We start from the raw sequence: 25,233 nt of genomic DNA, 5'->3' as shown, positions 1-25,233 counted from the left end.
TTTCTCCTGCATTTGTTTAATTTGTACAATATGTGAATGCTCATTAAAACTCTGACAAAATAGCCTCCTGCATCTGCTAAAAGATTTCCCCCCTTTATGGTAAAGGGGGGAAATCTTTATTCTGTTCAGTTACATTGACAAAATGCTTCTTCAAATGTTCCTCTTCAAGAGCAGTCACATCATAAGTAAATCTTTTTTTTATCCCTCACAATAAAATTCTGTCAGAGATTCTAATATATATCCTGCTTAGTTTAATTTTTAACTGTAGATTTCCTTAAATTTCATGTCCTGTCCCTTGTCTTACTAACTTGTTTGAACTATTTCTCCAAAATAAATGAATGAATCAATCAATCAATCAATCAAATAAATCAAGGAAAAATAAATAAATAAATAAAAACACAGTCAAGTTTCTATTTCTCTTTGGTCCCAAATAATCTTTCAAACAGCCTTCAAAACCAGAAATATAAATTCCAGTAATCCCAGTACTAGCAGAAAAAAAATCAATGTCTGCTGCCCTAATGCTGCATTTGAATTTGAATGGATATACCAAGTTGTTTTGTTTTGGTTCATTTTTTTAATGGCTTTCTTCATTTTAGATTGTGTTGAGGACTGACAAATAATAAAAGGTAGTTTTGCAGTCTAATACTTAATAGCACCAAGATTTTCAGACCAGCCTATACTAATTCACATTTATTTACTTTGACATGCCTCCAACTGAATAATCTGTGTGGTCACATTATTTATTCTTTTTTCTATTATGAGGGACGATTTTTAAATAGAATTGATCAATTGATAATCATTAATGAACACAAATTTTTTCACTGCATCATTTTTAGAGAACTGAACTGCCTGCTGGTTAAAAGTTATATAATTTTGTTAAATTATTAGTTAATAATTTAGAGACCAAAAGGAAGAAATCAGGGCCAACAGAAATAGAGTCATCCCCAGTTTATAAACTGTTTAACTTTTTAGAACCAAGACTGACTACATAGTTCACATATATTGGGGTTATGCAATTGCAATATCACAATAATCCATGTACTGGGTGAATTAAAATATTTGTCACATAGAATGTAACAATGATATAAGTTATGTTGCTACATAACAAAATCTCCCGAGACTGTGCGATGTATCAATTCATGGTTGAGATATTAACGTATGTCGTGGGACAAAACGTGACACTCTCTTAAGCTTGTTACATTAATAGAGATGCCTACGGGAAGAAAAGCATTGCAAACCTGCCGAGGGAAATCCACGGCTCAAAATGCTAACTTACTTTCGGGTTTTAGGACAACAAACTGCATTGTTACTGTCCACCTACATTGGTACTAATAAAGAGCAGTAGTTCAAAAGTCTCCCGTCATGTTTTTATATTTAACCAATCACATGGTCGTATATTCAAGGTAAACCTTTACATCCAATCAGCGTCAGGGATGCTTGAGCCAAACATGGCGTTTTGTCGGTGTGCTAATGCTGTTTCGGTCGAGTGCTGTTAACGAAGACTGAAAGACGATACACAAAAGTCAAGACGTCTTTAGAGGTAATGCACTGGTGTCCTGTTATTTTATGGAAGAAATTGCATAGTGTCTGTCCTTTTGAACATTGCGTTCCTTAGTTTTCTTGACCAGTAAAGGTGTGTTTCGCGGAGGGGGGCGCATGTTAGCCGGTTTCTTCTACATAAATACAGATCGAAGGGAAACTGGAAATGTTCTAACTGTTATCCGCTATTAAATAACTAAACTACGTATCTAACTGGCTAGATGTGTAATACCTTGCTCATGATCGCCAGGTTTTGTTTAACTCGCATACTTAGTAAGTTAGTTATGTATTGCAGTGGTTCCCAACCTCAGTCCTGGAGTACCCCTGTGTATGCTGGTTTTCGTTCCAACCACAATTGCAATACCAGAATTTTAAGTTGTTAAATTTTCTTAATGAGTTGATTTTCATGTTTAGAGGGATTATTAACCCACTTTAGCCACATCATGTCAAAAATAGCCATAAACAATAGAGTTACCATGTTCATATTGTGCTTATTGTGTTTTATTGCGAACAATTACATAGAAGAGGTTACAAACGTTTTGGACCAATTGAAAGACTGAGATTAATCAATAGACCCCTGAACATGTAGCGGAACATGTTTAATTTCCTGCAATTTATTGACACAATGCAGGTTCGACTCCTTATCATTTTCTTTGTCTTTGAACTCTTTATCTTCCAGATGGTTAGTTTTAGTGTCCAGATGTCCACAGGTTGACCAATTAGAAGCCTATTGACTCACTTCAGTCTTTACTTTGATATGTTAAAAATAATTTACCTTTTAATGTAATTGTTTGTAATGTAGCACAATAAGCACAGTGTGAACATGGGAATTTTATTCTTCTGATGTAATGAACCGAACCTTAAATCTTAAAAAATAGAAGGAATAGTGGTAGAATTTAACCAAAAATTTCCTTAAACTTTAATTGATCAAGAGGCTGTAACAAAACCAACATATACAAATGGGTCACCTGTACCAAGTTTGAAAACCATTAGACCAGTGGTCTCCAACCCTGGTCTTAGAGAGCTGCAGGGTCTGCTGGTTTTGAGTTGAGACCCAAGACACCAGGTGAGTTGAGTTAATTGCGAGCTATTGTCCTAGCCCATTAGTTAATTAATTTTGTAGTGCTGGGCTAGAACAAATACTTTCACCCACACCAGCCCTCCTCAGACAAGATTGAAAACCTCTGCTTTAGACAATATGGGTGCATGTCCTAAACAGAATGTGTCATTGAATGCATTGAAGAAAATTCAGTACCAGCCTCTGCCTTCAACTCTCAAAATTCCTCTGTTTTCTTCATTTGGAGTGCATTCAAGATGCACAATGTTTTTTTGACCATTCATCTTCAATGCTGCATTCACTTAAATCAGGCTTTCTGAAATTCTGGGCTGCGTCCGAATAGTCAAAAAAATGACGTCCTGTGTCTTTTCCTAAACACTTTTCCTTGACCTCGATGGAAAACGTCATGAGGTCAAGGAAAGATGTGAAGGAGAATTCATAAGGATTTCCTGTAATCCAAAAACAGTAACACTATTTCACATTTTGAACTCCCTGCCACCTCTCTCAACAATTCAAATGCTCAGTCCGTGTATTTAAGATCATCTAATCAGTCTACTGTGCTAATCTCAGGTCTGCGTGCACTCTGTTTAGTTTGTTTTGGGACAGCCTTGTGCACTCTTCTCGGCTTCGGACTCCCCGGAGGGTACTTCAGCGGTGCCGGCGGACTGCGCGAGGTTCCCGGGAGGATGAAGGTGGTCAACCTCAAGCAGGCCATTCTGCATGCGTGGAAGGAGCGTTGGAGTGACTACCAGTGGGCCATCAACATCAAGAAGAACTTCCCCAAGGGAGCCAAATGGGACTACCTGAACCTGGCAGGTCAGTGTGGACAGTGGTGGGGGGGGGGGGGGGGGGGGGGATGTCGGGATGCACCTGTTAGCGATTCTGTTCTGACCGTATACATGTGATTATTTTAGCTACAGTAAGAGGAATTATTCAGTGTTCTCTTATTGATTGCTGTGTTCTCTAAATGGCGTCCAACTGAAAATGGCGAGTGACGTAGATTGGGATTGTGTGTACCGGGGCTTCCCCGCCCGGTTCCTGGAGATCTATCGTCCTGTAGGTTTTCACTCGAACCCTAAGAAAGCCACACCTCATTCAGCAGCTGGAGGTTTTGTTGAACTGCTAATTGGTAGGAACAGGTGTGCCAAATTAGGGTTGAAGTGAAAACCTACAGGATAATAGACCTCCAGGAACATGGTTGGGCAGTCCTGGTGTATGCTGTGTGTAAGTGGACTTACCAGCCTTAAGAAAGGACGGGGCTTCCCTTACAAATTTCCTTCTGGTCCAGCAGCCCCAGTATTATAACCACTGCTCCAGGACGTGTCGGGGAAAAGTGGTGCTGCTCAAAGTGGCGCACAGTGAACAAGTTTATTCATGATTTTCACAGTGAAGCTTGCGAGGGTGTAAACACAGTCCCCAAATGCTGGAGGAAGACACTTTGCTGGCCCAAGCCATCGAAAATCTTAATTCACTGGCCCAGAGAGGTTTGGAAGATTCCCCTGGGGCAAATGGGGATCTGGATGCCCAAATAAATCCTTGAAAACCTTTCTGATTATTAATGCTAGAGATGGAGAACAAGGTCAAGGTTTTAGAGCCATGTCTATTGCCTTCTGCTATTCGTAATATTACGGACGAATGAAGAAAACATGGTTGAGTTGAATATATATATCTATATATATACATATGTGTGTGTGCGTATGTATTGTGTGTGTGTGTATATATATATATATATATATATATATATATAGTAATAAGTACTGCAAATGACAAAATAACAGCTGTATGACTCGTGCCTGTCTTCCTGTACAGAGGCTCTATTGGAGCAGGCCATGATTGGCCCATCGCCCAACCCCCTGATCCTGTCTTATCTGAAGTACGCCATCAGCTCCCAGGTGAGGAGGAGGAAGGGTCCTTAGAACTTTGGCTGACCCCAGCACTGCAGTCAGAGGGAACTGGGTTGCGAGAGTGGGGGAGCGATCACTGTTTATTTGGTTCGAGGAGCTTTCGAAGAAACTGGGGTCATCTTATCTGTAACCGTGCGTTTTACACTTGAGTTTCTAGAAGTAATGATATATGCTGTATTATTAGTTCTTAAATATTTTGCTGAGGAGTGTACACTGTATGACGCTTTTGGAAGACCTCACTGTCTGGGTCTGTGAGTTAATCTCTTTAAAAGGTAACTTTCCCTCCCTCAGATGGTGTCGTATTCAAGTGTGCTGACGGCAGTAAGTAAGGTGGGTGCACATTTTGTGTTTTTTTTTTGGTTTGTTCCTTGGCACTAGGGTTGGGGTTAAATTCCATTCGTCTAATTCAGAATAATTTCAGCCAATTCATCTCAAGTGGGAGAAATGTCTGTAATGTTCTGTGTGGGTTTTTAATAAATTAACTTTGGCAAGTTTTGCGAAACGAAACTGAGTGGTCCCCCAGTCACTGTCGCCGCTCGTATAAGGGGCGGTCTGAAGTGTGTCAGAATGACTGACAGGTGCTGTTCTGCGTTCCCCAGTTTGACGACTTCTCCCGGGAGCTGTGCGTCAAGTCCCTGCTGGAACTGATGGACATGTTCTCCCACCAGCTCAGGTACGGCCAGCCCTTAGGAACTGGGCTTGTAACCGAAAGGTCATAGGTTCGATTCCTGGGTAGGACACTGCCGTTGCTTCCTTGAGCAAGGTACTTATCCTGCACTGCTTCAGTATATGTCCAGCTGTATAAATGGATGGTCTGGTGCAGAGGTTCCCGTGCATGTTGATCCCTCTGGTGTGTAGCGCGGGGCTATGTTTGGGTGCTGGTACAGAGGTGTAGTGCAGGGCTATGTTTGGGTGCTGGTACAGAGGTGTAGTGCAGGGCTATGTTTGGGTGCTGGTACAGAGGTGTAGTGCAGGGCTATGTTTGGGTGCTGGTACAGAGGTGTAGTGCAGGGCTATGTTTGGGTGCTGGTACAGAGGTGTAGTGCAGGGCTATGTTTGGGTGCTGGTACAGAGGTGTAGTGCAGGGCTATGTTTGGGTGCTGGTACAGAGGTGTAGTGCAGGGCTATGTTTGGGTGCTGGTACAGAGGTGTAGTGCAGGGCTATGTTTGGGTGCTGGTACAGAGGTGTAGTGCAGGGCTATGTTTGGGTGCTGGTACAGAGGTGTAGTGCAGGGCTATGTTTGGGTGCTGGTACAGAGGTGTAGTGCAGGGCTATGTTTGGGTGCTGGTACAGAGGTGTAGTGCAGGGCTATGTTTGGGTGCTGGTACAGAGGTTCCCATGCGTGTTGATCCCTCTGGTGTGTAGCGCGGGGCTATGTTTGGGTGCTGGTACAGAGGTGTAGTGCAGGGCTATGTTTGGGTGCTGGTACAGAGGTGTAGCGCGGGGCTATGTTTGGGTGCTGGTACAGAGGTGTAGTGCAGGGCTATGTTTGGGTGCTGGTACAGAGGTGTAGTGCAGGGCTATGTTTGGGTGCTGGTACAGAGGTGTAGCGCGGGGCTATGTTTGGGTGCTGGTACAGAGGTGTAGTGCAGGGCTATGTTTGGGTGCTGGTACAGAGGTGTAGTGCAGGGCTATGTTTGGGTGCTGGTACAGAGGTGTAGTGCAGGGCTATGTTTGGGTGCTGGTACAGAGGTGTAGTGCAGGGCTATGTTTGGGTGCTGGTACAGAGGTGTAGTGCAGGGCTATGTTTGGGTGCTGGTACAGAGGTGTAGCGCGGGGCTATGTTTGGGTGCTGGTACAGAGGTGTAGCGCGGGGCTATGTTTGGGTGCTGGTGCAGAGGTTCCCATGCGTGTTGATCCCTCTGGTGCGTAGCGCGGGGCTTTGTTTGGGTATATTTTTAAGACGTGCGTAGCATGGCGCTATGCTAGGGCCTCGTGCGGGCCTTAGCTGACCAGCGCTCTCCTCTGCTCGCGCCAGCTGCCACGGGAAGGCGGAGGAGTGCATGGGGCTGTGCCGCGCCCTGCTGGGCGTGGCCGTCTGGCTGCTGCAGGGCTGCGCCTGGTACGCCAAGCGGCTGCGGGAGCAGGGCGAGGCCGGGGGCGCGGGCGAGGCCAGCCTCCGGGCCTGCCAGGAGCGCCTGGAGAGCCTGCTGCTCAGCACCAAGAACAGGGCCCTCATCCACATCGCCCGCCTGGAGGAGCAGGGTCAGTCCTCACTCTGTGTGTGTCAGTGTGCGTGTGCGTGTGCGTGTGTGTATGTGTGTGTATCGCTGTGCACGTGTGTGCGTGTGTCTCAGTTTATGTGTGTGTATGAGAGAGAGAAAGACAAAGAATGTGAGGGAGTGATTGTCAGAAAATAGTGTGTGAGAATATAACAGTACAGAATTGGGTGTATGTATGTATGTATGTGTGTGTGTGTGTGTGTCACGCACTAAGCTCAACCCATATCATTTTATGCCAGCCAGAGCATATAACTGGTTTTTAGGTTGTTTACAAGTCTTTCTTTTCTTCTGTTCAATCAATAAGCTTCTTGGTCCAGCGTAGAGCAAGCCGTGTCTAGAGTGTCAGAGAACCTCGGCGGTCTGTCCAATCAGACACTCAGAAGCAAGCTGGAGGAGTGCCTGTCATTGGTGAAGAGGTAAGAGCACACACTCTGGTTGGTTGACGAGCTGAATTTTCTTACTTCCAGATCTGACTGAAAGCACATGGCTCCCTGAAGACTTCTCTGAAGTCTTCTCTAAGAGCGTACATATCTGGCTAACATCTCATACTCATGTGGTGTGATATAATTATGTAAATTCAGTATAATTTTAGTTTTCTATTGTACAATAGTTTTTTGTTCGTTATTGATTATATAGGATTTATACATTCTCCATATAGTTCCATCAAAGTGTTTTTTGGTCTGCATTTTATCATACAGTGACATATATGCCTGTATGTTTTCTACCTACTGATAGGCAAAAGATATTTGACAATCCCTAATCTGTTGTTGGTTCCGTGTGTATTTCTGCACAAGGATCGGTGTGACTTGACCATGGCTTATAGCACAGTGCCTCCCCCCCCCCCCCCCCCCCTTCCAAAGACATGCATGTTAGGTGCACTCCTGCAGTTGCCTTTGACCAAGGCACTGGCCTCAGAACTAGAGTTGGTCCCCGGGCGCTGCATTGTGGCTGCCCACTGCTCCTAAGTAACTAGGATGGGTCAAAATGCAGAGGACAAATTACCCCACGGGGTTCAATAATGTATATCTTTATCTCTTTATCTTCCACCTTTAGTATCCCCCAGATGCTGACAGTGCAGTCCGACCCTCCCTTGCACACCTCCTTCCCTTCCGTCCACGCCTTCATCATGCTGGAAGGTACCATGAACCTGACGGGGGAGACGCAGCCGCTGGTGGAGCAGCTGATGATGATCAAAAGGATGCAGGTGTGTTGGCAGCAACGGCGCCTCTGCTGGGTGGCTTCGGTAGCGCAGCTTTACTCGAACGCTTGCGCTCTTGAACCTGACTCTGGACAAAATCTGTTAAGAGCATTGTGACTTAGTGCTGGGCAACAAAGCTAATAAATGACAGAGTATTCTTGAGTGCGTTGAAAAATTAGTGCAGTCAAAATAAAGTCTGATGCAGCAGTGAACCTTCGAAGTTCAGAGGCCTCATGAGATGTTGCCCGGGAAAAAAAAAAAATCATTCCTGTCTGTTGGGTGTCGACATGACGGCCGGAAGCACGGTCATACGCGTTCCATGCAGGCTTTTATCCCGGATGGAGACTTCTGAGGCGCCCGCCTCGATCGAATTCAGTGCCGCCTCGGTGGATTTCTCTCATTTATAACCGCAGCGGCGGCGTTACTCCAACGTGGTGCTGTGTTACAGTCGGCACAGTCCACCAGGAAAGGCGCTCTCCAAGAAGAACTCAGAACTGCAGCACCATGTGCGCGGAGTACGGGGTCAGAGTTCATGGGGTTCAGACAGGCAGCCTGAATCTCGTGTTCTTCTGCGCCTAAGCACGTCCGGTATTTTCAAAAAGGTTTCCGAAATGACATGCTTATCGGCTTAGTGTTTTCAACTTTGCAGATACGGCCCGTGCACATACCGCAGCCGAAATCTTTTTTGAAAGCAAGTTTGCGAGGAGGAGTGGGCGAAAAGGCATAGTGTAGTCACCTTGTGATCATTACTGGCCTTTAAAAAAAGTATCATTCACATTGCTAACAGGATGTGGGAAATTTCATCACGTGATCACGATTGAAGTACCGCCTCTGCCTCATTTTGAGCCAGGGAAAACCCGGCCATGTGATCACCAAAAACACATCACATGATCACGTCGAAGCTGCATGGCCTTGCTCTTGATTGGCTTATCGGCACCCAACAGAAAGGAGTGGTGGTGTTCACTGCCAAGTAGGGCAGGGTTACGGTAAAATAGATGAGACCACATGTGCTGCATGTGAGCAATGTTAGTTATGGCTCTCACTGAATATTTGCTGCTTATTATTATTATGGTTTTTTTTTGCCTGGCCCTGTTGTGATTATTCTGTCAGGATGTAATCTGGCCATGCCTCAGAAGGGCTTGACTGCTGCTAGCTGGCTGTGGTAATGTTTCAGGGTCCTTGTGTCTTAACATAACATAACATTATGGTTGGCAACTAAGTGTATGTGTCTGTGTGTCCGTGTGTCTGTGTATCCATGTGTGTCTGTCTGTGCGTGCGTGCGTGCGTGCGTGCGTGTGTGTGTGTGTGTGTGTGTGTGTGTGTGTGTGTGTGTGTGTGACCTCCACAGCGCATTCCGGCCCCCCTGTTTGTGCTGGAGATCTGGAAGGCCTGCTTCACCGGGCTGATCGAGTCGCCGGAGGGCACGGAGGAGCTCAAGTGGACCGCCTTCACCTTCCTTAAGGTTGGTATCAAGAGTGCGGTCAAACACTTCGGATCCACACCGCTCTCTACCGCACCGTTCCGCACTGCACGGTTAACCGTGTCCTACCGCTGACGAACCGCTCCGTTTGGGGTTTCTCACCGAGCGTCCTCTGTGCCCTGTTGTTCTCTCTCAACGTCTCTCAGATTCCCCAAGTCCTCCTCAGACTGAAGAAGTATCCCCAGGGAGAGAAGGTACAGGTAGAGTTGTGTTCAGGTTTCACACGTACTTATTACCTTAGATCCTTTTTATGAGATCAAACTTAACGGGATAATTAACTTTCTTAGACTAAAACATAATAATCTTATTTCAGTTTTAGTTGTTTTTGATTGGCAGTTTCTGTGTGCAATTTTGGGCACTTTAGATATTTTCAGACGTTTCTGGTGATCTCTATTGGCTTTATCGTGGTGGGTGGGTGTATGGGCATTCAGGCGTTTGTGCTCTAAAGCCAGCAAATCACCAGGAAAATCTGAAGTGTCCTCTGTTGCACACAGACACTTACTGCCACTGTTTTTCAGAGTTTGTTTTCTTTCAAACGCCAATTTTTCCGGATATCAGGACTTCATGGAGGACGTGAACGTGGCCTTTGAGTACCTTCTCAAACTCACGCCCCTGCTGGACAAGGCCGACCAGAGGTGCAAGTAGGTGTCTCTGTCAGAGAACGCGCATTTCAGTGGGTTTGGAGCCGTCTGACGGTTCTCTAGGGGGCAGTGTGGTACAACGGTTAGGGAACCAGACTTGTAACCTAAAGGTCCCCGGTTCGATTCCCAGGTTTGTACCCTTGTGTGAGGGACTTGAATCGCTTCAGTCTATCTATAATCTGGCTGTGTAAATGGATATGATGTAATGAGAAAAATAATACAAAGGTAAAAGGCTGTGTGAGATCAGTGGCTGTGATGTAACGTCTGTCGTCTCGCAGCTGCGACTGTCTCAGCCTGCTGCTCCAGGAGTGCAACAAGCTGGGTCTGCTGTCGGAGGCCAACACCGCCAACCTCACCGCCAAACGGTATGGGGGCAATCCCCCCCTGGTTTTTTTTTTTTTTTTAGCTGTGACCTCATAAAAATGCGAAACTTCAACCCCCCCCCCCGGTCTCCCGCCCAAGTCCGGCGCTGACCCCTCTTCATTCTTCTCTCCCGCTCTTTTGTTGCTCTTCTCTCTCCTCCTCGCGTCGTCTTCTTTCACTTCCTCCGTTCTCTCTCTGTCTTCAATTCTCAACGCTGGCACCCTTCCTGTGGTCTCTGTCTCTCTCTCGCTCTCTCTCTCTCTCGCTCTCTCTCGCTCTCGCTCTCGTTCTCCCTCTCTCCCCCTCTCTCCCTCTCTCCCCCTCTCTCTCTTTCTCTCCCCCTCTCTCTCACTGTCTCTCTCCCTGCCTCCCTCTCTCTCCCCCTCTCTCTCGCTGTCTCTCTCTCTACCTCCCTCTCTCTCTCTCCCTCTCTCTTTCTCTCCCCCTCTCTCTTGCTGTCTCTCTCTCTCTCTACCTCCCTCTCTCTCCCTCTCTCTCTCTCTCTCTACCTGCCTGTCCTTCCTCGTGCTTTGATTTTCTTCAGGGCTGAGGACAGGGAGTACGCCCCACGTCTGAAGACAGCCGAAAACGCAAACATTCAGCCCAACCCGGGGCTCATCCTGCGGGCGGAGCCCACCGTTACCAACATCCTGAAGGTGCCCGTCCTCCTCCTCCTCCTCCTCCTCCTCCTCCTCCACCCTCCCCACCCCCTCTGCACAGGACAGCACACTCTCTACACCTCGCTCGCCCTGTCTGATCCAGCGGCCACTGCCATAGGATCCCCTTTACTGTTGTGGTTAATGGTTCTCACAGCCCTGGTCCTGGTGGGGTCCTAGTGCCTGTTAGTTTTCACTTTAAAATCTGCAACTAGTTCAGACTCAAGAGACCAGGTGACCTGAGTTAGCCGTGTAATCGCCAGCTCTAGCCGAACAATCGCTGTGCTTGTCAAGTGCTGAGTAACAACCAAAAAACCAGCAGGCCCCGTGGCTCTCCAGGACCAGGATTGAAGACCAGTGCTATATAACTGCTTCAAGTCACAAATCTTGGCAAACTGACTAACACAACAACTACATGACTTGCAGTGACATGTAGGGTAGTAGAACCAACTTCATGACATGAATTATGTGACGAAGTAAAAAAAATAAACCTTTTCGCTCAGCAAATGCCATTATTCTGATGTCATATGCTGTTTGTCTCAGTGCTGAAGAGCCGTTTATCCATTGGTCTGGTGTTCATTGGAGATGTTGGAAAAATCCACCCACTCTGTGCTATGGAATGCAAATGTAAACATATTCTCATTATAATAAGCCAGCTTCCAAAGTGGCATTGCAGATGTTTAAAATTATTAATTCTTTGACAAATCTGCAGCCAGAAATGCCATACTTATAGACCAGACCTCTACTGCCATAGCAGGGACAAATCCATTTGAGGTCTAAGATGCACGACAGGTTTTGCGTGCCATACTATCTTGCGTCTTTAGAGACTGGAGGTGGAGATATTGGCCTTTTTATGCCTCCGCAACGGCACAGCCGTGGCCAGAGGCATTGTGTTTCCGGGTTGTCCGTCCGTCCGTCCGTCCGTCCCGCTTCTCGCGAACGCGATATTTCAGGAACGCCTTGAGGGAATTTCTTCAAATTTGGCACAAACGTCCGCTTGGACTCAAGGGTGAACTGATTAGGTTTTGGTGGTCAGAGGTCAAGGTCACTGTGACCTCACAAAACACGTTTTTGGCCATAACTCAAGAGGTCATATGCTAATTATGACAAAGTTTCACACAAATGTCTAATAGGATAAAATGATGAAGTAATGACATGTTGTATCCAACCTGGCTGCTGGTTGGCGAGGGCATACAACCGCGAAGGCGGTATTTCTACTTTGTGTAGGGGGTTTTCTTGTACCCTGCTGTCCAGTTTCACATTCAGTTGCATCCACTTCCTGTGAACTTAGAGCACCTCGCTGATTTCCTTCCGTGTTTTCACTCAACAGATGCTTGCGTACCAACTAGGTTCCCATACAGCACAATGTACATTTCATTTTCTTTGGCCTTAAAAGTGAGGAACTTCTAGCGTCCTGCCCAATCAAATCGGTCCTCAAGTCAATCAGTTTGGCCACGGCTACGTTGTTTTACACGTTGGTAGTTCCAACAGCATTTCCAGCTCATTCGGTAATGCTTCCGCCTTCACTGCTGGCACCCGTGTGGTGAAAGTCACGGCCAGAATGAAGCGGCGCTAGCATGCTGAAAGGGCGTTCACCCCCCCCCCCCCCCCGCCCACTCTGTCTCGCACCCTCTGCAGACCGTGGACGCGGATCACTCCAAGTCCCCGGAGGGGCTGCTGGGAGTTCTGGGACACATGCTGTCCGGGAAGAGCCTGGATCTCCTGCTGGCCGCCGCCGCCGCGACGGGGAAGCTCAAGTCCTTCGCCAGGAAGTTCATCAAGTGAGACGCAGGGCGTGCTTTTCCCGCCAGCCCCCCCCCGTTTGACGGGAGGCTTGGCAGTGGCGGGGCGTTGCAAAGTGGGATGAAAAATTCAATGAATGAATAAATAAATCGATGAACAAATAAGTAAATTAACTTCAAAGCTTGAACCCCGGTAGCATGTAAGTTTCACTTTGCGTGGTGCTCCTCTTCTTGTAACAGCGTGGTTGTCGGTCTTGCGAGGGGAGGGGAAAAAGGAAATTATGAAAGACGGGCTTCTTTGTCTTGCACGTGAATCTCTGGTCTTTGCTTTCCAGGCTCAATGAGTTTCCCAAGCACATCACCGGTGAAGGATGTGAGTATTTCCCCCCGCGATGAATCATCTCCGCTCATTTTACAACTCATTCTGAAATTCTCTCGCCTGTTGCAAGCAGGGACACTTCAGGATTCTGAGGCTTTTCTGCTGCCTGTACTTTTCACTTCCGTGTTTTGAAAATAAGTTCTGGTCAGTTGCTTAGTGATAGAGCCCTCTAGAACTGGTCTAAAAACAGCCCTCTAGAACTGGTCTAAAAGCAGTCCTCCAAAATTGGTCAAAAACAGACCTCTAGAACTGGTTTAAAAAAAAACAGACCTCTAGAACTGGTTTAAAAAAAAAAAAACAGCCCTCTAGAACTGGTCTATAAACTAATGTGTATGAGAGACCTCCAGTGTTAATGTGTATGAGAGACTCCAGTGTTAATGTGTATGAGAGACCTCCAGTGTTAATGTGTATGAGAGACCTCCAGTGTTAATGTGAGTGAGAGAGCTCCAGTGTTAATGTGAGTGAGAGAGCACCAGTGTTAATGTGTGTGAGAGAGCTCCAGTGTTAATGTGAGTGAGAGAGCACCAGTGTTAATGTGAGTGAGAGAGCTCCAGTGTTAATGTGAGTGAGAGAGCTCCAGTGCTAATGTGAGTGAGAGAGAGCTCCAGTGTTAATGTGAGTGAGAGTCCTCCAGTGTTAATGTGAGTGAGAGAGAGCTCCAGTGTTAATGTGTGTGAGAGAGCTCCAGTGTTAATGTGAGTGAGAGAGCTCCAGTGCTAATGTGAGTGAGAGTCCTCCAGTGTTAATGTGAGTGAGAGAGAGAGCTCCAGTGTTAATGTGAGTGAGAGAGCTCCAGTGTTAATGTGTGTGAGAGAGCTCCAGTGTTAATGTGAGTGAAAGAGAGCTCCAGTGTTAATGTGAGTGAGAGAGAGCTCCAGTGTTAATGTGAGTGAGAGAGCTCCAGTGTTAATGTGTGTGAGAGAGCTCCAGTGTTAATGTGTGTGAGAGAGCTCCAGTGCTAATGTGAGTGAGAGAGCTCCAGTGTTAACGTGAGTGAGAGAGAGCTCCAGTGTTAATGTCAGTGAGAGAGAGCTCCAGTGTTAATGTGAGTGAGAGAGCTGCAGTGTTAATGTGAGTGAGAGCTCCAGTGTTAATGTGAGTGAGACCTCCAGTGTTAACGTGAGTGAGAGAGAGAGCTCCAGTGTTAATGTGAGTGAGAGAGAGAGCTCCAGTGTTAATGTGAGAGCGCTCCAGTGTTAATGTGAGTGAGAGAGCTCCAGTGTTAATGTGAGAGAGCTCCAGTGTTAATGTGAGTGAGAGAGAGAGCTCCAGTGTTAATGTGTGTGTGAGAGCTCCAGTGTTAATGTGAGTGAGAGAGCTCCAGTGTTAATGTGAGAGAGCTCCAGTGTTATTGTGAGTGAGAGAGAGAGCTCCAGTGTTAATGTGTGTGTGAGAGCTCCAGTGTTAATGTGTGTGAGAGAGCTCCAGTGTTAATGTGAGTGAGAGAGCTCCAGTGTTAATGTGAGTGAGAGAGCTCCAGTGTTAATGTGTGTGAGAGAGCTCCAGTGTTAATGTGAGTGAGAGAGAGCTCCAGTGTTAATGTGTGTGAGATCTCCAGTGTTAATGTGAGTGAGAGAGCTCCAGTGTTAATGTGTGTGAGAGAGCTCCAGTGTTAATGTGAGTGAGAGAGCTCCAGTGTTAATGTGAGTGAGAGAGCTCCAGTGTTAATGTGTGTGAGAGAGCTCCAGTGTTAATGTGTGTGAGAGAGCTTCAGTGCTATTATGAGAGAGAGAGCTCCAGTGTTAATGTGAGTGAGAGAGCTCCAGTGTTAATGTGTGTGAGAGAGCTCCAGTGTTAACGTGAGTGAGAGAGAGCTCCAGTGTTAATGTGAGTGAGAGAGAGCTCCAGTGCTAATGTGAGTGAGAGAGCTCCAGTGCTAATGTGAGTGAGAGAGAGCTCCAGTGTTAATGTGAGTGAGAGAGCTCCAGTGTTAATGTGAGTGAGAGAGCTCCAGTGTTAACGTGAGTGAGAGAGAGCTCCAGTGTTAACGTGAGTGAGAGAGAGCTCCAGTGTTAATGTGTGTGAGAGAGCTTCAGTGCTATTATGAGAGAGAGAGCTCCAGTGTTAATGTGTGTGAGAGAGCTCCAGTGTTAATGTGAGTGAGAGAGAGCTCCAGTGCTAATGTGAGTGAGAGAGCTCCAGTGCTAATGCGAGTGAGAGAGAGCTCCAGTGTTAATGTGAGTGAGAGAGCTCCAGTGTTAATGTGAGTGAGAGAGCTCCAGTGTTAACGTGAGTGAGAGAGAGCTCCAGTGTTAACGTGAGTGAGAGAGAGCTCCAGTGTTAACGTGAGTGAGAGAGAGCTCCAGTGTTAACGTGAGTGAGAGAGAGCTCCAGTGTTAATGTGTGAGAGAGAGCTCCAGTGCTAATGTGAGTGAGAGAGCTCCAGTGTTAACGTGAGTGAGAGAGAGCTCCAGTGTTAACGTGAGTGAGAGAGAGCTCCAGTGTTAATGTGTGAGAGAGAGCTTCAGTGCTAATATGAGTGAGAGAGCTCCAGTGCTAATGTGAGTGAGAGAGAGCTCCAGTGTTAATGTGAGTGAGAGAGCTCCAGTGTTAACGTGAGTGAGAGAGAGCTCCAGTGTTAATGTGAGTGAGAGAGAGCTCCAGTGTTAATGTGAGTGAGAGAGCTCCAGTGTTAATGTGAGTGAGAGAGAGAGCTTCAGTGTTAATGAGAGTGAGTGAGAGAGCTCCAGTGTTAATGTGAGTGAGTGAGAGAGCTCCAGTGTTAATGAGAGTGTGTTGTACTGCCTGGTCTCCTGCAGCTAAGTCGGCCTCGGTTCGGGCCCTGCTGTTCGACATATCCTTCCTGATGCTCTGCCACGTGGTGCAGACCTACGGATCTGAGGTCAGTCACTTCGCAGTCTTTCCCGACATTCCATCTGAATTTGAACGCTCGGCCATTTTGAACAGAATGTGCCGTTTAATGCTGGTCTGTAACTGAGCAGCAGCAGCAGTCAGTGTTCACAAATACTGACAATCTATAAGCAGATCGGCTCACTTCATAAAATTGCCCTTATGGGCTCACATGGTCACAGTGACTGTTGTATTGCGCTTGAGTAATTGGAAATTACCCATAAACCCTTTGGCACAATGCTGCATTTATTCTATTTTCTTCTGTGTTGACTTGAATGTATTGACCAACTATCTTCAGTGAATGTGATTCCTCTTTAATAAAAATAGTTCTTGATATAGCTATGCTGTTTACTTGTTAAGCTTTTTAAATTTTCACAGCCTAGCCCTGCTGTTGCAGTACTGGTCTACCTGGTGTTTTCCTGACCGATGTCATCATTGTGTTGTTCAAATTTATGCCTCGGAAGAACATGTTAATGTGGCCGGTTTCCACAGAATGTTTTATTTCACCTTCCGCGTATTGTCATCTGTGAAAGTGAGCCTACTTGCCTGTCTGGCTTATGGATTGTTCCTGCCCCTCCAACCCTTGCAGGTGATCCTGTCTGACCCCAGCCCCTCTGGGGAGACGCCCTTCTTCGAGACCTGGCTCCAGACCTGCATGCCGGAGGAGGGGAAGACCCTGAACCCGGACCACCCCTGCTTCAGGCCCGAGTCCGGGAAGGTGGAGAGCCTGGTGGCCCTGCTCAACAACTCCTCCGAGATGAAGCTCGTGTGAGTGGCCGTTTCTGCTCTGCCTGCCCAGGGGTCAAGGGTCAAGGGCTAGACGTAGTCCTCCTCCCCGCTCTCACCGTGTGATACCGACCGGCCGGTACTCCAGGTGGATGGTGTGTTTGTTTCATGTTGGCCTCCCCTCCCCTATCTCTGTCGCAGTCAGATGAAGTGGCATGAGATTTGCCTCAGCACGCCAGCGGCCATCTTGGAGGTGCTGAACGCCTGGGAGAACGGGGTGCTTTCGGTGGAGTCGGTGCAGGTGAGTCTCGGTTTACGTTCTCCTGACCTCGCCGCTGATTTTTGAACGCCTGGCGGGATGTACGCACGCGGCCTCCGTCTCCAAACTGGTGTGCGGAGAGGCTAGGAGAACGAGGTCTCTGTACAGAACTCCTTTTGCCTTTTTTCTGTTTGTTGGACCGCTCGAGATTTCTGTTTTGCGCGTGTCTCATGACCTTTCTCGGTCTCATCCTTCCCTCTCTCCCCCCCATGCCCCCCCCCCCCCCCGAGCGCAGAAGATCACGGACAACATCAAGGGGAAGGTGTGCAGCATGGCCATCTGCGCGGTGGCCTGGCTGGTGGCCCACGTGCGCATGCTGGGCCTGGACGAGCGGGACAAGCCCCAGACCATGATCCGCCAGCTGATGACGCCGCTCTACGGGGAGAACACGCTGCAGTTCTACAACGAGCGGTACGGGGCCCCGGAGAGACGGAGCCGCTGGGGGAGAGCGTCTGCTCGTTTATAGTGGTCCTCCTGGCTGTTGAGCACCATTCCCCTTTTACAGTAGCTTGGCTAAAGTGTGTCATACATACTTTCCAGGCCAATTTTAAGTCATTGGTTATATTCAAAGCTTGTTAGTCTGCCCCCTACAGGCAGCTTGCTATCACTGAATTAAGGTTGTGGCTGTTTCTGTGCCTGAATTGAGGCATGTGCTTACTTTCCTCCTCCTCCTCCACCTCCTCCACCACCTATTCCTCCTCCTCCAGGGTGGTGATCATGAGCTCCATCCTGGAGCACATGTGCGCCGACGTCTTCCAGCAGACGGGCGTGGCGCTGCGGCCGCCCGTGGAGGGCCAGGAGCCCGTCCCGTACCGGAACCTGCTGCCGGCGCGCGAGCCCATCCGGGAGGCGCTGGGGAAGCAGTTCCGGGCCGTCCTGCGCAAGGCCTGGGTGGACAGCCGGGCCCTGCACCTCTTCGAGAGCCTGCTCCACATGGGCGGGGTCTTCTGGTTCACCAACAACCTGGTCAAGGTCAGAGCCCTGGGGAGCAGGGCCCTGGGGCGGAGTGTGTTTGCTGCTGCAGCTGCTTAGAGTGCATAGAGTACCAGCATTAGTGTGTAGAGCAGTGGTCTCCAGCCTTGGTCCTGGAGAGCTACAGGGTCTGCTGGTTTTTGTTTTCACCTTAAAATCGGCACCCAATTGAGACCCAAGACACCAGGTGAGTTGAGTTAACTGTGTAATCAACTGCTCTAATTGATTCATGAAGTCACTATGAAATCTAGCAGACCCTGTAGCTCTCCAGGACCAGGGTTGGAGACCACTGGTGTAGAGTAACAGCATGGAGTGCGTAGCGTAACAGCATGGAGTGCTTGGAATATTTATAACAGTTAACATGATGTAGGTTAAATTTATGAGTTGAACAATAGAATATTCCTACTGGAATATAAACAATGAGTAGAGGACATACTGGAGGTTGAGGGGATTTAGGGAGGGTAAATTGTACAAAAAAGTTTTTAGCGACCCATCGCACGATTACAACATCTTATTTCCAGCTACCATTCACACCAGTAAGCAGTTTGCTGTCACCCATTAGTGAAATAAATTATACGATTCTTTGTTTTGTGCAGTTGTATATATCGCTGTAAATATTTTTGTTGTGTTGTTGCTGCTGTTCTCATTAGTAATTTCCTTAAGTTATTTAAGTAATTTCTTTGCTGGCTACTGGTCAGCCAGCAGCGGCGGAAATAACATTACTGCAGTGTTTGCTTGCTGTTAGCAAAATAATTACATTGGTTGGAAAGCTGCATCAGAATTATGTGGATCCAGGGCCACTTACAAGTTATTAATGTGTGCGTGTGTGTTTGTGCGTGTGTGTTTGTGTGCGCATACGTGCGTGTGTGTGTGTGTGTGTGTGTGTGCGTGCGTGCGTGCGTGTGTGTGTGCGTGTGTTTGTGTGTGCATACGTGCGTGTGTGTGCATGCGTGTGTTTGTGTGCGCATACGTGCGTGTGTGTGTGTGTGTGTGTGTGTGTGGTGCATGTGTTTGTGTGCTCATATTTGCGTGTGTGTGTGCGCGCGTGTGTGTGTGCATGTCCACGTGTGTCTTATTCAGGAGCTGCTGAAGGAGACGCGTCAGGAGTGGGCGATGCGGGCGGTGGAGCTGCTCTACAGCATCTTCTGCCTGGACACCCAGCAGATCACCCTCACCCTGCTGGGCCACATCCTGCCCAACCTGCTGACCGACTCGGCGCACTGGCACAGCCTGGCCGACCCGCCGGGCAAGGCCCTGGCCAAGTAAGAGCACGGGCACGCCGCTGCCTCATCTACCCCCACCCCCCCGCGCCCGCGTTCAGCCCGCAGAGCGTGGCCGCGACTCACCTCCTCTCTCTCGCTCTGTCTCTCTCTCTCTCCCTCTCCCTCTCTCTCTGTCTCTCTCTCTCCCCCTCTCTGTCCGCAGGCTGTCCGTGTGGTGCGCTCTCAGTTCCTACTCCTCCCACCACAAGGGGCAGGCTTCGGCCCGCCAGCGCAAGAGACAGCGAGAGGACATTGAGGTACGACACGCGCACGGTCAACGCACGCACGGACAAACACGCGTACGGTCAAACGCTTGCTCGCGCACGGCAACGGATTCATGAAGTGCGTTCAGCAGAACAAACGTACCGTTCTCTACCTGGATTTGGTAGAGACCTGAAGGATACCCTGTCATCATGGATACAATCCTTCATCACAGTTACAGCAGTTGTAAAAATACAGTAGTTGTAATTATCCATATTAGAAATAGCAGTCTTCTAGTCCCCAGTGCTCAGGTTCAATAGACAAGCATGATGGTAAAACCAGGTGGACAAGATGCGCTGTAATTTTATGGTTAAAAAGTCATTCATACCTGCTGAAGACCATTATTTTGAATTTGTGCGGTTTATGCCTAGCAAGTTCTTACAACTTCTGAACTGTAGAGGACGCAGTTACTCCAGGGTGTGAAAGCAATGGGTTTGATTTTGCAAAGTAGATTGTGTTGTCTCCACTGTTTGCAATCCACTAACTTGTGATTTCGAAAGTTAGCTTGGGTACTTCCTCTTTTCGCCGCACTTCTCCGGAAACCTTTGGTCTGCTCCATTGAATAAGTGAAGACCATTTCATCTGGCTTCTGTGACTCTTTAGTGTTAGCTTGTGTGTGCATTAGAACCCATTAATGGAAGCGTGCAATACAAAGTAATATCAATGTGTTTACATGTAACTGTCAGATCTAAAATCAGCGGTGTTGAAGTCTGAGGTATCTCATTGGCCACAGGATTACAGCAGCTTGTTCCCATTGGATGATACACAGCCATCCAAGCTGATGCGACTCCTAAGCTCCAATGAGGATGAGCCCGTCGTCCTGTCTAGCCCAGGTGAGAAGTATACCCCTGCAATACCCACTTCCTTTGCGGCTGCATTGGAAAAGGCATGCCCCCACCCCCCCCCACCATTCCTTTACTAATGGCCCTTTTCCATCGCCATACCGTACTGTGAGGCAAGGCAAGTTTATTTGTATAGCACATTTCAACAAGGCAATTCAAAGTGGTTCTGGATCCATTTCCAGCAGAGGCTTATCGTGTAGAGTTCTTAAAACTAAATTTTGCTACTGGAGAGAGGTACAAACAAAGGTATGAGGAACTATGGGGTGAAGCTAGCAGTCCTGTACATGGTTGATTGGTCAACCGCAAACTTCCTGTGAATCGTCTTTCGCCTGGCAAACCAACTGCCATTTTTAAGTACCCGGTAACTCCAAATTAGGTTACAAATTTGAAAGAAATTAATTTAGGACAGCCTTACCAAATTAATCTATAAATGTGACTTGACTTTATCACCAATAAGCTTTTACTTGCAGCAGCATATATTTATATTATACGCCCAATAACGTCAGCGCTGCCAGAAGAAAGAACTTTGCATTCGAAGAAATAACGTTATGACTGAATTAGGTGGGTGTGGTCTCTGGTGCATTAAAGCTAGCATAGCTAGTTAACGTTACTACATTTGACACATTGGCTCAAGTGGTGCATTAGATATGTTAATAATGACCACAGATGCATATTTGCAGGAAATAAAGCATAAGTACGTAACTATAACTTGTATAAAATCTGTGATTTTATTGATTGCAGTTTGATGTCACTGAGTAATTATTCCGAAAATCCTGCTGAACTGGTCAGCAGAGTCGGATTTGCCGCTTTCTCCACGCTCCGTGTGTGAAATATCGCCTCACCAAGCCTGCCTGTGATGCTCACTGTGACTTCTGTTCCACCCCACATATTTGGAAATTTGGCATATTTCTAACAAAGTGATTCACAATCAAGAGAATTTCTCTTTTTCTCAAAGAATTTCTCAAAATACCGTTAGAGAAAGCTAGGCTATGTAAAAACAGGCATCTTCTTTGCTGTCACTTCCTTCCACATTGTCATGGTTGCAGTCCTCCGAGTTCAGTGGAAGCAGAAATAGGAAGGCATTCCAGGAACCACACAAGTTCCTGATAGTTCCTGATAGTGTGTGGATGGTTCCGGAACTGTTCTGTGCAGTGTAAATGGGCCGTAATGAACTGTGGTGATGGGTTCCTGTGGTGAGCTGTAAAATATGGATCGAGGTCCATCAATATCTGCACTTTAAGGCCATATTTACCCCAAATGTATGTTTTACTCGTATTTCCACAATCCCCTTGGTCGTATTGCGCACGGATGACATCATTTGGTATCATGAAGTGAGTCGGCTAAGAGGAAGGAAAATGCTTGCGTAACGGAGTCCTATTTTTGGCATTTGTATCATGTCTGCCTTATTGTCCTGGTCGCGTTGAGCCCTTTCCATTGTAGTGACAGCTCCAGGAGTGTATTACACGGGACAGAGGGTGATTTGTGAGCTGCTTTCCGCTCTGCCTCACATGTTCCCTCAGCGCCATGCACGCTTTTGCCGTTGCTGTCGGCAAGAGAGACCGAAATGGCTGATTGATGAGAGATTGTGTCGTCAATAAGATTGAGAGGACGTCGCTTTGGTTTAGCTCAAAAAATAATATTTGGGCAAAGGATAGCGCAGGCGCTGTGACTTAAATTAGCCTTTGAATTAGGAGGGCCTCCGCCAGCCTGATCTCATGTCTTGCCCTGATGGCTTTCTTGGAAAGGACAGGCTCTGACAAGATCTGCACAGACGCGTCCGCTGTGGCGGATTTTTTGCTGTTGTCAGGCTGATTGTGTCAAGGATCGCTGACGGCAGAGGAAACTCCTAGCCCGAGGTTTCCCGCTGTGTCATTTTCAGACTTCAGACTGGCACGACGCCAGCTACGCTGCTCACTCCGGCTAAACTTCTCACTCCGGCTACGCTGCTCACTCCGGCTACGCTGCTCACTCCGGCTACGCTGCTCACTCCGGCTAAGCTGCTCACTCCAGCTAGGCTGCTCACTCCAGCTACGCTGCTCGCTCCACCTAAGCTGCTCACTCCAGCTAAACTGCCCACTCCAGTTGAACTACACAGGCACCGAGGATGTGCAAGGGGCATTTGCCCAGGACAAAATTCAGCTCGAGAACCCCTGAGCTGGCCATGCACCCGGTTTGAATGCTGCTCAGTGCTCCCAAAATAGTTTTTCATAAATTAAAGCTACATTTTGTCAGCAGACAAAGACATCTGTGGTTATAACTTCATCTTTAAAAAGTGCCCAACATACAAGGGAAACTTTGTGAAATGTATAAGGCAGTGGTCCAACCCTGGTCCTGGAGAGCTACAGGGTCTGCTGGTTCTCATAGTGACTCTGCACTTCATGAATCAATTGGAGCAGTTGATTACACAGTTAACTCAACTCACCTGGTGTCTTGGGTCTCTATTGGGTGCTGATTTTAGGTGAAAACAAAAACCAGCAGACCCTGTAGCTCTCCAGGACCAGGGTTGGAGACCACTGGTATAAGGAAATATGTGTTTTAGATTTTATTGCTTTACGGATTTCTGAAGAACATAAGTGCAAATTATTTTGTTGATGCTGTGGGTGTGCACCATCATGATAGGAGAGAAAAGAAAGTAATTAATGAACGATTTTGAAGTTCAGGGTGAAAGGGAGTACATTACGTTAGGGCTAATTCTCTATAAGGTTGTTGGAACTTGGAATTGCTTGAGAAACGTTATTTTTGGCGCAATGAGCGGGAGTCGTGCAGCAAGACTTGTCCAGTTGACCTGTATTCCATTTGAAGGGTGCCAGATTTTCCAAAAATCTTGTCGTTTATCATTGTTCCAGAGCAGCCTAAGTTTCCATTTCCTGCTTCGGCTGTTAGCCTGAAGAATGTCAGATGAACATGAGTATTGCAAATTGCACATTTTTGCAGTATTGCAAAATGTGCTGTAACAGTTACAGGCGGTTAAAAATGAATGTGAATGTGGACTTTCCTTGCCAGCCCCTCTGACGTAATGCTGTTATCCGAGGCAACGTCAGTGTCTTTAACTGCAGTTAAACCTTTGCCCCTGTCGGATAAGGACACTTCTGCTTCTACTGTAAATGCAAAATTCCTTCCGTTTAGGGCTGCTTCACTCTCTAAAATCTCAGTCGATTGCTTGGACCTGCAGATTGCGAGTCGAATGATATGGAGGGCCAGCATTCGGCTAAAATCGATGCTAACTTCAAGTGCGCCGAGGGGATTTCTTGGAAAATGCCACTTGGTGTTAAAAAAAGAAACTTGCAAGGAGCGCGGTTTACCAGACTCATTTGCATCCTCCTTTGTTCCCCTCGAGGTTCACTCTTTGCTCATTCAAGGTTCCCTTTAAGTATTTGCTTCATTTCCAGTGACCAGAGGAGATGGTGTATGTTGCGGTGTCAGTTCCTTGGTACACAACGACCGAACCATGCCTGTTTTTATGAAAGGGCCTCATCCGTTTGGCTGTCTGTGTTTTTGGCCCACTTCACCGGTAAAACTCGAGCTCTGTGTCTGTGGTCATTGAGCTGCCGCTCTCTCGTCCAGTCGAAAGGGAAGTGGAAACGTACTTTTAGCACCGCGGGACGTCCAAAGCTGTAGACTTGGTTTCCGGTCGCCTGGCTACGTGCGTAAGCACGCGGGCACAGTCATAAGCACGCGGGCACAGTCGTAAGCACACGCGGGCACAGTCATAAGCACACGCGGGCACAGTCGTAAGCACGCGGGCACAGTCGTAAGCACGCGGGCACAGTCGCGAACACGCACCACCTGCCCCCTCACGTCAGTTCAGCCGGACGGTGGCGTCACCTTGACCTTTGACCTTTTCCCTTTGCCCTCTCCAGGCGACCGGACCATGAGCAGCTCCCTGTCCGCCTCCCAGCTTCACACCGTCAACATGAGAGACCCCCTCAACAGAGTCCTCGGTAAGAGCGGCGCGCTTCCGACGCGTCCCAATTCCACGCGCCCGGCCACCGGTGTCCGGAAGTGGCGCACATCTCAAGCTTTGTCCCTTTTTTTCTTCTTCTTCTTCTTCTTTCCATCGTCGGCGTTCCTGCAGCGAATCTGTTCCTGCTCATCTCGTCCATCCTGGGCTCGAAGACGGCCGGCCCGCACACGCAGTTTGTGCAGAGCTTCATGGAGGAGTGCGTGGAGTGCCTGGAGCAGGGAACCCGCGGCAGCATCCTGCAGTTCATGCCTTTCACCATGGTGAGAGACCGCTAATCGCTAGCTAGCTAGCTAGCAGAAATCTCAGCCATCACCCCATTTTTATTCGGCCCATTAACAAGTGGTTTCTTTTCATTTAATTTGTCCATGGCAGTCCTTCTTCATGATGCTATGACGGATGGCGCTTACCGTTTACGATGTAAATCGCCTGTTTGGTGGTGAGAAAGGGCGCTAGCTAGCTGAAATGAAAAGAAACCACTTGTTAATGGGCCAAATGAAAATGGGGCGATAGCTGAGATTTCTGCCCTCCCGCATCTCAAAGCCGCGAGTTTCCGTCCTCTGTCTAGAGCCGTGTTTTCTGTGGCAGTACGTAGCTGACGCAGTACATCACATTACCTGTGCAGTTACTGGGCCCGGTGCAGTGTGACTCGCATTGTTGCCCCTGACCGAGCCCTGAGCGTGTGTGCCCGTGTTCTCGTGCCCAGGTGTCGGAGCTGGTGAAGCTGCCCGCCCTGGCCAAACCCAAAGTGGTGCTGGCCATAACGGACCTCACGCTGCCCCTGGGAAGGAGGGTGGCGGCCAAGGCCATCGCCGCCCTGTAGGGCTCGATGGCGACTTCCCGTCCCCCGTCCCCCCC

General features: G+C 47.9%; 1 protein-coding gene and 1 long non-coding RNA gene across 3 annotated transcripts; both read left to right on the top strand.

Annotated features, from left to right (window-relative positions):
• The first annotated feature begins 1,414 nt into the window (after nucleotides 1–1,414).
• med24 (mediator complex subunit 24) lies at nucleotides 1,415–25,233 on the top strand. 2 transcript variants are annotated; one of them, XM_035406761.1, is made up of 26 exons: nucleotides 1,415–1,540; nucleotides 3,188–3,412; nucleotides 4,406–4,488; nucleotides 4,792–4,830; nucleotides 5,100–5,173; nucleotides 6,480–6,706; nucleotides 7,028–7,139; nucleotides 7,777–7,927; nucleotides 9,270–9,383; nucleotides 9,548–9,595; nucleotides 9,960–10,042; nucleotides 10,321–10,407; nucleotides 10,962–11,061; nucleotides 12,700–12,842; nucleotides 13,139–13,176; nucleotides 15,942–16,024; nucleotides 16,622–16,800; nucleotides 16,960–17,059; nucleotides 17,313–17,488; nucleotides 17,785–18,049; nucleotides 19,130–19,311; nucleotides 19,475–19,568; nucleotides 20,306–20,405; nucleotides 24,275–24,355; nucleotides 24,490–24,638; nucleotides 25,082–25,233. In XM_035406761.1, the coding sequence occupies exons 2-26, from the start codon at nucleotides 3,283–3,285 to the stop codon at nucleotides 25,196–25,198; spliced, it is 2,955 nt and encodes a 984-aa protein (XP_035262652.1). In that variant the 5' UTR covers nucleotides 1,415–1,540; nucleotides 3,188–3,282; the 3' UTR covers nucleotides 25,199–25,233. The 2 variants fall into 2 exon arrangements, with proteins under 2 accessions (XP_035262652.1, XP_035262651.1); XM_035406760.1 differs by having other exon boundaries at nucleotides 9,548–9,601.
• Nucleotides 5,241–6,378, top strand: LOC118221566. Its single transcript, XR_004764140.1, has 3 exons — nucleotides 5,241–5,833; nucleotides 5,898–6,267; nucleotides 6,342–6,378. It is a non-coding gene; the product is annotated as an uncharacterized LOC118221566 (long non-coding RNA).

Source organism: Anguilla anguilla, chromosome 2 (assembly GCF_013347855.1).
Source record: "Anguilla anguilla isolate fAngAng1 chromosome 2, fAngAng1.pri, whole genome shotgun sequence".
Lineage (NCBI taxonomy): Eukaryota > Metazoa > Chordata > Actinopteri > Anguilliformes > Anguillidae > Anguilla > Anguilla anguilla.
This window is presented reverse-complemented; position numbering and strand designations above follow the sequence as displayed.